The sequence below is a fragment of the Oncorhynchus mykiss genome, chromosome 26 (assembly GCF_013265735.2).
Source record: "Oncorhynchus mykiss isolate Arlee chromosome 26, USDA_OmykA_1.1, whole genome shotgun sequence".
NCBI classification, from domain to species: domain Eukaryota; kingdom Metazoa; phylum Chordata; class Actinopteri; order Salmoniformes; family Salmonidae; genus Oncorhynchus; species Oncorhynchus mykiss.
This window is the reverse complement of record NC_048590.1, coordinates 35367506-35381256: the sequence shown is the minus strand read 5'-3', so window position 1 is coordinate 35381256 and position 13751 is coordinate 35367506. Positions and strand designations below refer to the sequence as shown.

The following is a 13751-nucleotide window of genomic DNA, read 5'->3' as shown; positions in this document are numbered from 1 at the left end:
TTGTGTTTTAGATCGATCAAAGTGGTTATATCACAGAAGAGTCCATGATCGATCGTTGGCCTGAATCTTTGCTCTGTTACTAAGTAGAATAACTTAGTAACAATAGTATGTGTATATTTCCAGAGCTGGTTGTTTTGCCAAGCCAAGCGCATCCAGGAAGGAGTCTCCTCATGCGCAGTCTGAAACAGGAGACAGGTGTGTGCAGCCACAGTGGGCTAACATGGACCAAAGTCGCTCCAGTTTCCCAGATAGAGCACTGTATAAAAGTGTGTGTGTGTGTGTGTGTGTGTGTGTGTGTGTGTGTGTGTGTGTGTGTGTGTGTGTGTGTGTGTGTGTGTGTGTGTGTGTGTGTGTGTGTGTGTGTGTGTGTGTGTGTGTGTGTGTGTGTGTGTGTGTGTGTGTGTGTGTGTGTGTGTGTGTGTGTGTGTGTGTGTGTTTGTCTTTCTGTAGACATTCCCTACAATACACTCCCTCCCCACACATTCCCCTCTGTCAGACTCAGGACCACATTATTCTCGCCTTGTCTAGTATTCCTACTTCCCTCTCAAGCCCAGTTCCTTTAAACAGTCATGGCACTCTATTGAGAGCAGAGAGAGAGGCAGTGGCTGGGAGACTGGGTGGTACTGTCAGACTGGAACAAGTGGAACAGGGGCTATACAGCCTGTTTCACCTGGCCTCACCTCTATAGAAATCATTTTTTTGTGAGAAACAACAGCTCTGGGCTTTGGTTCACATCACAGAACTATGTTATGTTTTAGACTGAATTTTCACCTTTCCTCCACGGTATATTAAATGTTCAGTCTGGGATCTTAAGCACTTACAAATTGTAACATATTGTACAAATGACATTAAAATGTATATATATAGAATAATTTGCCATTCGTAACATATCAAATTCAGAATTACTGGCTGAAATTATACAATACCTTCAAAGCATCACTTTAATGATAAATTGGTGGGGATTAATTTGATTTGATTTCCAATGATTTATTAATTTTAAAAAATGACTGCTGATATTGAATGTGAATGTAATATTAATAATGTTTACAATATAAATTGATAGATAGCGAAAACAAACATCTTGGACATTCTTCTCAGATGAGAGGGAAGTTCAAACTTTGAATCAATCATCTATCCTTTGTATATTTCTACACTGTGTGAGTTCATACAGCGCAGATACTGTACACATGATGCTATGGTGTGCAAATACAAATCATCATGTACCTTGAAGTCATCTGGCAGAAGCAGTTTGCAGGTCCTGAGGAAGCTGAGAATGTAACGGAATATTTCTCCATCCCTGTCGATGAAGTAGTGCTGCTTCAAGCTGTCCAGCACGATGGGCTCTGTGCCATTAAACAGACGGCTGATTCTGGAAATTGAAACACACACATATAATGGAATGAGGTTGAGTTGAGCGGCTGCCTTCAAATGTATGAAACAATTACCCTCCATTTCTTTTTTCCATTTTATTAGCTCTAAGTCTGAAATGTATTAGCATCCTGGTTGAAACAAGGGGCTTAAGGGACATTTCCTGTGTTCCAGGCCTGTTTGAAGTGTCCCTTCTGCTGTGTGATTAGGACAACATACAGTGTCTCAGCTGGTACTTACAGATATTAATGTTATGGGTTCAGTTTAAAGCTCTATTACTAAAGGGTTAATAAAAAATTTAACTGGGGTTTGCTACAATGAAATATGATATATGATTCTCTATAGTGTTTGAATCCATGATGCTCTGATGCTCATACTCTGATACCTATTTGTGTTTTAAATACAAATGTTCCACTGAATTATGTATTGATTTGGTTCATTGTTGAAAACAAGAGCCCAAGTGTGACTATTCCACCTCGTGCTATTCACTGTAAAAATCTGCATTCACTCAAAAAGTAATTTATCTAAAATAACTGATGCAGGTTTCCCATTAGAATGCAGAACAACAGAGGGAAATTCCATGAATTATGGACATAACTTCTAAGTAATAAGACACCTGTAGCTTGCCAAGCATCCATCCATAGTCGGCCTCTCAAAATGTAACCAGGAGTGAACAAGGAGCCTGGCTAACACTGGAAAATGCAGTAATCTGTTAGCTTTCATCCTACTTTTTTTTCATTTTTTTTTCATCCTACTTTCATATACTGTCGATACGATGCCTTGAGATATGGTTGGAAACTACACATTTTTCTCATCTCTTGTGAGGTTGTCATGGTACAGGTGTAAGATCTTACTTTGATCACCCTGTTGCAGGAGAACTTTCTTGCAATGCAGGAAATCAAAAATATGTAGTGTATTTGACGTTTACAAAGGCTTCTGAAGTTTGTAATTTCCACTTTTAAATTTCAGACTTGATTTTCCCAAACTGGCCCAAATTAAGATCCTGCATCATTAGCTACTGTAGCTCTCAACCATTAGTTCATTCATTTCACCTCAGATCTGCACTAGGTGATAATAGCTATAGACCTGGAAGGAAGAGAAATAGGACTTTTATGTTGGTCATTTTAGAGACATGATTGACATGGTGTCTCTATCACTGTTTTACTTAAGTATTTGTATGTGTCACTCAACAGTTTTCTGTAGAAGTGGCAGTTCAGAGTATTTAGAGTAACCTTTAAAATGGTTTGACTGAAACATTTCCCTCCTCTCTCCCAGAAACAGCTCTTGGCAGAGAGAAGGCTTCTCTGTTATCATCGTTCTGATGTAATCAGCTCTTTAATCATGCTAACAGCTTTTAGGTCAGCTGAGTACAGTTAAACCACAAAGAAGATCACCAGAAAGTCTCATTCTCACAAGCTGCTTTTGCCCAGTGACTGTTAAATCCTGTTATAAGGCATAACACAAGAAAGAGAGATGCTATGGGAATCTACACACAGAGCTGTATTACATTTGAGTAATTTAGCAGACACTCTTATCCAGAGCACATTACAGTAGTGAGCACATGCATTTTCATACTTTGTCATACAGGTCCCCCATGAGAATCAAATCCACAACTCCAGCATTGCAAGCACAATGTTCTACCAAGTGAGCCACACGGGACCATTTTATAGCCTTGACTTTATAGTTTAAATTTCTAAAGCGAATTGCATTTACTTTCCATTACAATCCTTTGCTTTGTAAAGACACACACAGTAACTGTATCAAAGGGCTTCATCAGGTATAGACTGAATCCTATCATGTAGAATTTGCCATGTTTTTCCTTTCCTGTTAACTGTATAAAGAGAGCCAGTTCAAAGATGCTCTCCCTCTCTTTCTCTTCACTCTCTTTCCCTCCCCTTCTCTCTCTCTTTCTCTCCATCTTGCCCCTCTCTCTTTCTCTCTTTCTCTCTGAAAATCGATGCAAAATGCTTTATAAAAAACCAATACTCATCTCCCTGTTATGCCCGAGGTGTTCCTTTCTCATATGGTCTTGCAATTCTTCCAGCTAGAATTTCACCATACCCCTCCAGGCTAACTCTGTTTTTCATCTCTACTTTTTTAAAAAGCAATTAAAATGCTGCCTGTTTTTCTTTTCTTTCTTTCTTTTTCCCTCTCTCCCTTTCTGTATCTCCCTCAGTCTCAGTGTTTCCTTTTGGTAAATCACAGATTGGGGGCCCTCCGCACCTGAAAGACGGACCCCCGCACTCACCCAGCTTTGTTTCTGTCATGTCAGACAGGTAGAGAGCTATACACCATCCTGCCTGCCTGCCTGAGAGAGAGAGAGAGAGAGAGAGGGAGGGAGAGAGAGAGAGAGAGAGAGATAGAGAGAGAGAGAGAGAGAGAGGGAGGGAGAGAGAGAGAGAGAGAGGGGGAGGGAGAGAGAGAGAGAGAGGGGGAGGGAGAGAGAGAGAGAGAGAGAGAGGGAGAAAGACGATGATAGAGAAAGAGAGAGCGAGAGAGAGAGAGAGAGAGGGAGAAAGACGGTGATAGAGAAAGAGAGAACGAGCGAGAGAGAGAGAGAGAGAGAGAGATAGAGAGAGAGAGAGAGAGAGAGAGAGAGAGAGAGAGAGAGAGAGAGAGAGAGAGAGAGAGAGAGAGGGAGGGAGAGAGAGAGAGAGAGAGAGGGGGAGGGAGAGAGAGAGAGAGAGAGGGGGAGGGAGAGAGAGAGAGAGAGAGAGAGAGGGAGAAAGACGATGATAGAGAAAGAGAGAGCGAGAGAGAGAGAGAGAGAGGGAGAAAGACGGTGATAGAGAAAGAGAGAACGAGCGAGAGAGAGAGAGAGATAGAGAGAGAGAGAGAGAGAGAGAGAGAGAGAGAGAGAGAGAGAGAGAGAGAGAGAGAGAGAGAGAGAGAGAGAGAGAGAGAGGGGAAGAGGGGCAGAGTGGGAGTTTGTGAAGGACAGGAGCATCTCTGATCTCCCATCCCAGCGGTGCTGAGTAGAGGCAGTGTGGTTGAGCAGGCGGTAGGTAGGCATCTCATGGACCCACACATGTCAGACTAACAGTTTAGAGTCTGAAACTCATGGCTAGGGATGTGGGTGGGTCAAGACAAGTGCAGCTTTTCACTCTCTCCAAAATGATAGACCTGAGCTGTCTTCAATAGATTCCCAATTAATTCAGACATACTTTGCAGGACATCTTACATATGTCTGTGAAAACAAATGCCCAGAGTGTGTGTTTGGATGAATGTATCAAACCCAACTTCAAGGGTGTACACTGGCTCTGTGAATAGATTTACAACTGGTTAGGGAAGTCCATTGTCAAGTGTACACCGAGATTAAAACTGAAGGTTCAAATATTACTGAACTCTTGACTATTTCAAACTTTACTGAATAATGTTGTTCATGTGTAAAAGACATTCATAAAGGGGAGTAATAGTGCGTTTGGAGAGTGGTATATTGAGTGAATGTAGAACAAGTGGTATAGTAGCACACTACAGTGGTTTCCAAACTGTGGGGGTCCACCCTCAAAAAAAAAAGAAAATTGTAGAATGCAATTTTGAAATTGGGTAGTGCATCATCAGTATTCCTCTTGTCATGTTAGTCATTGAATACCTTAGAGAGATATTTATAACTTGTCAGAAATGTCCAGATCAACTAGCCCATGTCAGCTAAGGTTTTTTTGCCCATAGATTTTGTTGTAAGGTTCGACTCCCTGAAATATTACATAAATACACATTAGACATGGCAAAATGTGTAGAATTGAAATCAAATTAGCTTTATACCAGAAAAAAATGTTCTCTCCACCAACAAGAGGAGTGTGAACAGTTTGTGTAATGAACAGTGCTTGTGCCCATAGAAATAGACATGGGGGGTCCCGAATGCTGGAGGGGGGCATAAGTGAAAATGTTTGGGAACCCCTGGCATTGTAGACAGTACCAGGGATGGCTGCAGGTAGTTAGAGCGTTGGGCCAGTAACCAAAAGGTTGCTGGTTTGAATACCCAAGGTAATTTTTTGTTTATGTTTTTTAGCTATTCTATATGCCATCCCTCATAGCTAATGGAAACAAGAGAAATTGTCAAAATAAGCAATAACTTATGTCAAGGGTCATTTCAAAATAGTTTCCTTGTCTGTGTAATATTCTTCTCATTTACTTTCCTCTGACGCTTATCTCCTTAACTGTGAACTCCCCAGAGCGGGTATCAATGTTTGATGATCTCTGTCCCTTACTGCAGTCTGTACAGAGGAAGATGAATACCCAGACATTAGTTACTAGACTAAGTTTCTCTACGCACTCTGCATTATTAACGCAGCAATCTATTAAAAGTAATCATCAACTTACAATTCTTTGAACCTTGTTCTTTAATTGTTATGTTTCAGTGGATCATGAATGTCGGACTAGGACTAGACACCTCCATGCACACCACACCGGATGTCCTCTAAAAAGACTGCATATAAGTCTGGTTACTGCAGTGTAATTGTTTTGCTTTCTGTCAGCCATTATCCTAATTCACATAAAAGGGCTCCTCCTCCACTGGCTCCAGAGGAAAGTGAACCCCTGAGGCAGACTGTGAAGAGGAGAGAGAGAGAGAGAGAGAGAGAGAGAGAGAGAGAGAGAGAGAGAGAGAGAGAGAGAGAGAGAGAGAGAGAGAGAGAGAGAGAGAGAGAGAGAGAGAGAGAGAGAGAGAGAGAGAGAGAGAGAGAGAGAGAGAGAGAGAGAGAGAGAGAGAGAGAGAGAGAGAGAGAGAGAGAGAGAGAGAGAGAGAGAGAGAGAGAGAGAGAGAGAGAGAGAGAGAGAGAGAGAGAGAGAGAGAGAGAGAGAGAGAGAGAGAGAGAGAGAGAGAGAGAGAGAGAGAGAGAGAGAGAGAGAGAGAGAGAGAGAGAGAGAGAGAGAGAGAGAGAGAGAGAGAGAGAGAGAGAGAGAGAGAGAGAGAGAGAGAGAGAGAGAGAGAGAGAGAGAGAGAGAGAGAGAGAGAGAGAGAGAGAGAGAGAGAGAGAGAGAGAGAGAGAGAGAGAGAGAGAGAGAGAGAGAGAGAGAGAGAGAGAGAGAGAGAGAGAGAGAGAGAGAGAGAGAGAGAGAGAGAGAGAGAGAGAGAGAGAGAGAGAGAGAGAGAGAGAGAGAGAGAGAGAGAGAGAGAGAGAGAGAGAGAGAGAGAAAAAACTGGCTCTCACATACGCAGTGGTATCCTGTCATTACTTTTACTGTAAAAGCACTGCTACTCCTTACTATACAGCATGTATGCTACAGTAGCCTCAACAGCACTCTGTAGGGTAGCACAACAGTGTACCCTGAGGAAAAACCTAGGAGGCTCATAGTTCTCACCCCCTTCCATAGACATACACAGTAATTATGACAACTTCCAGAGGACGTCCTCGAACCTATCTGAGCTCTTGCAGCATGAACTGACATGTTGTCCACCCAATCAAAGGATCAGAGAATGAGTACTGAAAGCATAATCTACAGCTAGCTAGCACTGCAATGCATAAAATGTGGTGAGTAGTTGACTCAAATAAAGAGAAAGACAATAGTTTAACAGTTTTGAACAAATTAATTTCTCCCAACATGAAGGAGAAGCAAGAGAGAGATAGAAAGAGGGATTTCATCATTTTCACTTTCAATATCACTTACTTAGCTAGCAAATGCAGCTAGCTAGTTTAGCCTAACACAACACAGGAACTCTTCCAAGTCAAGGTAAGCTTTTGATTTCTAATTTATTGCCACTGGGGCCCGCCAGTGTAAGTGCTAAACTGCTTACTGACTGTACACTGTAACTTTACTGCATGATTGTAGTGGGTTTACTAACGTGTTAGTTCTATTAGCTATGTTGACTATGACGTTACTTTAACTAATATGGTGACAACAATGTAGGCTGTGTGTAGCGGTTATGATATGGTTTGGCTTGGAAAGTTTTTTTCGCCTGGTCACATACAGCTGATGTGTTGCGCATTGAAGTCCACAAGCAAAGGGACTTCAATACGCATAGATGCGAGAAGGATCAGCTATGAAAAGCCAACTGACATTTACTCCTGAGGTGCTGACTTGCTGCACCCTCGACAACTACTGTGATTATTATTATTTGACCATGCTGGTCATTTATGAACATTTGAACATCTTGGCCATGTTCTGTTATAATCTCCACCCGGCACAGCCAGAAAAGGACTGGCCATCCCTCATAGCCTGGTTCCTCTCTAGGTTTCTTCCTAGGTTTTGGCCTTTCTAGACAGTTTTTCTAGCCACCGTGCTTCTACACCTGCATTGCTTGCTGTTTGGGGTTTTAGACTGGGTTTCTGTACAGCACTTTGTGACATCAGCTGATGTAAAAAGGGCTTTATAAATACATTTGATTTGATTTGATACAATCTGGCTGCTAGGAAAGTCAACTGTGTTTTTCCCATGATCAGAGGGGTATTAATTCTGCCGATTCTGTTGAAAAACGTTTCTTAGCAAACAGAACAAAACGGGGATAAACATATCTGAATTTGTCCTATAGAAACTATTGTTTGCAACTGTTGGACTAATAATTACACCCTAGATCAGCTAGATACAGGCAAGAGTGTGCAAGGCGGTATTGAAAGTGTCACTGTCTGTCCATGTGTCACTGTCTGTAGCCTCAAAATGTTCTGTCGACCTGTGTGCACCAACGTTATAAACTTTCATTCATAGGCTAGGTTGTAGCAACCTCATAATTGGTATAGTGAAAATGTGAGTATCATGTTGTAGCCTAAACCTATTGCTGTAACATTGAATTTGGTGATTGGAATATGAATGGTAGTCATCCAATATGCTGTAATACAAATAAGGCCATGTCCATTAAAAAAAACGTCCTCCCTCATTTTAAACGGCACCAACCGCCACTGTGTGAGGTACATGGTGGTGTAAAAGTTACATGATAAATAGTATAAACATAAGTGTAAAACAACACAGAATCATTTGGTTCATGTACATCCAGGGAATATGTGTTGTGGTACAGTGAGTGTATATGAAACAACCTGTATTTGAACATCTGGAAAGTCATCCAAATATATCAACTATTGATTTACTGAAATTCTAATTCTGTCATAAAACGGTGGGTAATATGCACATAATGCTAGTAATAACAAAAATGTTCACTCAGGTATTGTGTACCTGCAGTGTCTGGTCCTGTCTTGCTGTCCAACCCTCTTAAATGAACCAAACACAGCTTATAGCAATGACAGACATGACATAATAATACTAAGGATAAACAATGGCCTATTATAGGCATGGAGATTTTCTCACAAGATAAATCATGCTGGTTTAGGGACATAGAAAACAAAGTAGTTGACAGTGATTTCCTGTCAGAGCTGTGTGAATATCCCAGGCTTATGTTGATACATTTTATCTAAGCATTTCCTTAGATCTTCCTAAAAACTGATGTACGTTTACCTTGGCTTAGCTGAAACTCTGGCTTCAAGTAATAGCAATTGAATAGGGCATGTAGCTCATGGAATATATAACATAAGGGGTCATTTCTATAGAAAGCACAAACTAACTTCAGCATAAACTATTAGCTTTACTATAAAGTTGCATGGCTGGTTTTTAGTTGCAAATCATTTGGACATGGATTAGAGATGGTTTTAGATTAATTGGTTTTGTTACTATAATGGGGAAATAACAGCTGACATTTTCTCTCTCCATAATGTACAATTCAAGTGCATAAACCTGTAGCATCACTTCAGTGAATAAAAGAGTCAGCAACTGCAATTAACAAATGTCCATGTGTTATAAACATGTTATAATCAAATACATTTCAAATGAGGCCATATGGAGGTTAGGCTATTCAATATACAATATCAAACTAGAGAGAAACAATCATTAAAGCAATCAAGTATATCACTGATATCAAAAACTTGTAATGAGGGGTTTTGGAGCATCATGCGCTAACACAAGTGTTACTGTGCACAATTACTTATTTAAGTTTATGGTGGGAGACATTTTCAAGTACAATATGTATCAGTAGGCTACACTCCTATATTAAAAATGTTACAAATTAATCCTGCAACAAAAGCACCTTGGGTGGCACATCTTGGTACTGTGGATAATAAACGACAAACACATTTCACTTATGGAATGAGAATATCCGATTCCTTACCTTGAGTCTGGGTATTTGGTGAGAGTAGCCAGGCTACTAGTATACATGTGTCCCCCGACGTCAATGTGAACCGGAGCATTCGATTTTGTCAGTTGAGCCGGTAGAGGGATTCCTTGTGTGGACATAGGAGATACCGGGGACCGGGTCAAAGACAGTCGTGACATGCTTCTTCCTTCCTGAAAACAAGTAAATGGAAAAGCCATAGACATCATAAATTACTCCGGTCTCCGGAAAGTCTGTATCTTCCACCAGTGCGATCCTGAGCCGTATCAGATCACTTCCATGTCTGTCTGCTCGCATATTTAGTTTACAAATTATTGCCACCGTTCTAATGAAGTATGTTTGCATCTTTTCATTGAACGCCGGAGGGCAGGATATGAGGATGATTATTACGGCTCCAGAAAGAGGAATGCTAGGTGTCAGCCTCTAGGGGGATAAAACAAACTGCAATATTCTAATTAAAGGTCGTGTTATGTGTTAGACGTGATATGCCCAGACACACCAACCACCAATCTGAGAATACGGAATCCAGGGCATTTGTTCCGGAGTAACTCTGTTCCTGAACCACACATAAGAAAACATTCACCCCTTACAAGACTGTTGTGTTGTTTATTTATTTGAACCCCACACAATAATGTCCTATACATGGAAAATAAACATTTAAAAAAGTTATTGGTGCACTAAAAATAGCATCTCATATCATAGGAGTCAAGTTAAATTATATGTATCAAACACTATAAAAATAACAGGACCAACCAAGATGTGAAGACAAACTACTTAATAACTCTATAATATCTGTCATGTACATGGTCAGGGGTTTCAATTAATTGCTCGGGAATCCTCCAATGACCTTTTAGAAACGTGGGCATGCTTTTGCCACATGTTCAACCAAGAAAGGATGCAAGTCCTCAGGCTGGTGTGAATATTGGGGATGTTGGATGGAAGGCATGAGAAACATATGACCACTTCATGAATGTCAACTATCCGTTAAATGAATCCCTCCCAAACTAGGTAGCATACACTGGGTTGGCGCGCTTCAGGCCACAGCGCAGTCCGAGGCGCATGGATACAGTTCGTCAGAGTTGGGTTAAACAATGATGTAGGCTATTAAACAGACATGTGGGTAATGGGGATCATAGTTGCGTACAACCAATCACCACAATCGAATTTAATTAAGATTCATCAAAATAACATGTTTTCCTATGGTTATTTACTTTGTAATATGCAAAAATTACGCACATGCCTGTCAATTAAATCCCAACATCTCAACTCACAAACGTTTAATTAACATCAGAGTCAGGTTCATTGGAAACAGATATAGTTAGAAAATGTCAAGGAACTTACATTAGGATATGGTTTCATGAAAAAATATATATCCATCATGTCTGCAAAAATGGCGGGTCGCTGAAATAAACTAAATTATTATAATTTGAAAGAAAGGCATTTCATTAACTTGTTCTTCCATGCAAGAGCACATTTACTAAGCTTTGAATAAAAGGTCAACAGAAAGCAGTTGTTAGGGCTCATTCAGCCCTTTGCTCCAGGCGAGATGCCCTGGGGCACAAAGTGTTGTTGAAGACTACAGAATTTTCCAGGGTGTTGCCCGCCTCGCTGTATACACCACCAAGCCTTCAGGAATAATGATCATTAATACGACGCTGGATGATACATTTCAGGCCCCAGTGAAAGAAAGACTTCAAAAGACTTAAGAAGTTTTTGGCGTATGAGGCTATCCCACCTCTTCATTTAGCCATGGGCCACAGTAACCAATACCGATAATATTGTTGGGGGAATATATACCAGATAGGAGGCGCGCACGCACGCACGCACACACACACACACACGCGCGCGCACACACACACACACACACGGTTAAAATGGGAGGAGTTGACGGAGTGGAGGGTAACGTGAAATATTGGAAAACATATTATTTTATATATATAAAAATATATATATAAAAATATATTTATAAAATAATATGTTTTCCTATATATATATATGATCAATATGGGGGGCAAAGATTAACATTATTCAAAGGCTATAAGCCAAGAAACTCGATTCCTTTATAGTCTCACAAGAGTTCTCAAATAAAAAAAGACCAATACCGGAACTATTACCATTGACTCGTTTGAATGAGATCAACTGACATATGCTCCGTGGCTTTGTGTTATAATAGTTTCCTATTGACCAACATTCCAGCTGTAGTAACTCTAGCCAATAAGCCGGTTTTAAACGTTCACAAGAGTTGGGTTTCACTGTGGGCAATGGTTTACCAAAGAAAGATATTTGACAATTGCACAAAGCAAAGATTAGAATGTGCGTAATTGTTATAAAATCAAATAGCCCAAAGAACATGCACAGTAGCAGAGATCCATAGTGTATCCACTTTTGCACTCTTGAACACAGTTTACATGGATGCCCACGGATAACCAGATGCACAATATGGCGTCTTACTAATTTCTACCAACATGAAGTTATGATCCAGAGAGGTTTGATACAAAGCGTAAAATGAATGCGTAAGTATGCCAACAGCATCAATAGACAACAAGGGAAAGACTACAGCCTAGACAAACATTCACACCTTTCCCAGACTGGACAAAACATAGCCCTACTACAAGTAAAGTTATTCCAAATTACCTGGTGTTGAGTATAGTTTGTTCGCTGATACTGTAGGCTATCATACCATGAGGAAATTCCGTATCTTAATATGAATTTAGTCATACCGTTTCAAACATCGTAGGAGTCCGAGGGAATCCGTGCCAGTTTATATCAGTCCCAGCTGATGACTGCGTTCCCCTTTTTCACATGCCCCGAGTGTCGTAGAACTAGAGTGCCATCCAATAGCTGACCCAAGCATTCCTCAAGTAGAATCCGCTCCTTTGGAACGAAACTGCCAACACTGTATCCACAAACTGTTCTAAAACATGTGAATCTAACAGTGAAAGCTACATTGATTAAAAAGAAGGGTCGCTGTGGCTTTAAATATCTATCTATAGCTGATGCTGGCTGACTTGCTCAGACCAAGCTCTTTCCACAAAAGCGGCACAGGAAGAAGCAAAGCAGCGTTCTTACCTTATACATAGAAGAGACCTCTCCTTTCCCTTTTCGGTTCTTATTTGTATACAGTTCAAATTTGAGTCGGTCAAATCCTGCTTCGTATTTTAGCTTCTTGAGTGCCCTTTTTGCTTAAATGATACTACCGGTCTGTTATGAGAAGAAAGACAATAATCCTGTCTCTAAATAACAGAGCAGCGCTAAAAAAGAATTCTTGCTCCGGGCTGCCCAAACGCCTCTGGGGCAAGGATTAGGCTACAATTAGCTCTATTCGCACCCAGTCAGATTTTAAAAACGAATAAGTGATACTCTCTCCCTGTTACAAAAATGATGTATATGACCAGATATAATAATTAATGTCAGATTTTTCGTATTTTCCGGTAAAAAATATAGATATATCAGCCCCCGTAACGGTTTAACGTTCTGGTTTGCGGGGGGTAAACGGTTAAGTGCTATTCAATATCAAGCAAGTGTCACGTCGCTCAATATATTTAGAGCAGGAAAAAAACAGATTTTAATCATTGTCATTTCGTCTGATGTAAAAATCCCCCAGGCATTTCCAGCTAGGCATACATTTCCATTGTCCAGTTAAATAAGTAAAACAGGGCACGCTTCCCTAGTCGTGTACTTACAGCTATTACAAAGGCACACTAGTAACTTCTTGACAAAGTGTCAATAAAATAATCATATGTATATTTCCTTGGATACTTTTCATGCGGCGATTTTCCCCTGTCCCTTCTCCACTAATGTCTCCAGTAGTAACGCCAAATGTCCTGTAGGCCATTAAAACCAAATGACGTCTATCGACATGCATTCTGCTATTGCAGAAAGCGCCCTCACAACCTGCCTCCAGCTAAACGCGCCATTTCAATTATAGCACAGGGCTAGATGGAGGTGTCTGCAGTGAAGATTTCCTATGCAAACAGCGAGGCAGACTGCTAGCATAGCTAGAAGATTTTACACATTTACCTAAAGATGCATTATGTTAAATTCATTTTTTTTTTTAATTATATAAAACGCTACTATGCCCCCCAAAATATAAATCAATGTTGCATCACACTTATAGTAGGCTGAAAGGCACCCTGTGGAAGTCAAAGTGCTATCTCTTTGCTCTTCCTCTTTCCTGTACAGGTGCTCACATAGGCTTGTGATTATTTATTTATTTGCGTGTTTGTTTATTTGCGTGTAAATAACTGTGAATAATTTATGTTGCACTGAACACGGTAATTACTGTAGGACT

At 40.5% G+C, this 13751-nt stretch overlaps 1 protein-coding gene across 5 annotated transcripts in view; it reads right to left on the bottom strand.

The window, feature by feature from the left end:
• The window catches only part of LOC110506720 (BTB/POZ domain-containing protein kctd15), a 28540-nt gene extending 15174 nt beyond the window's left edge, over positions 1-13366 (bottom strand). Inside the window, exons 1-3 of one of the 5 annotated variants that reach the window (XM_021586537.2) lie at positions 12530-13366; positions 9458-9633; positions 1225-1369 (exon numbers count right to left, since the gene is read on the bottom strand). In XM_021586537.2, coding sequence (XP_021442212.1) covers positions 1225-1369; positions 9458-9633; positions 12530-12538 — 330 coding nt within the window. In that variant the 5' untranslated portion in view covers positions 12539-13366. Of the gene's footprint in view, positions 1-1224; positions 1370-9457; positions 9634-10801; positions 11235-12094; positions 12502-12529 lie in introns of those variants that run through there. The other 4 variants (XM_021586539.2, XM_021586536.2, XM_021586534.2 and 1 more) reach the window with 4 other exon arrangements.
• Between the last annotated feature and the right edge of the window lie 385 nt (positions 13367-13751).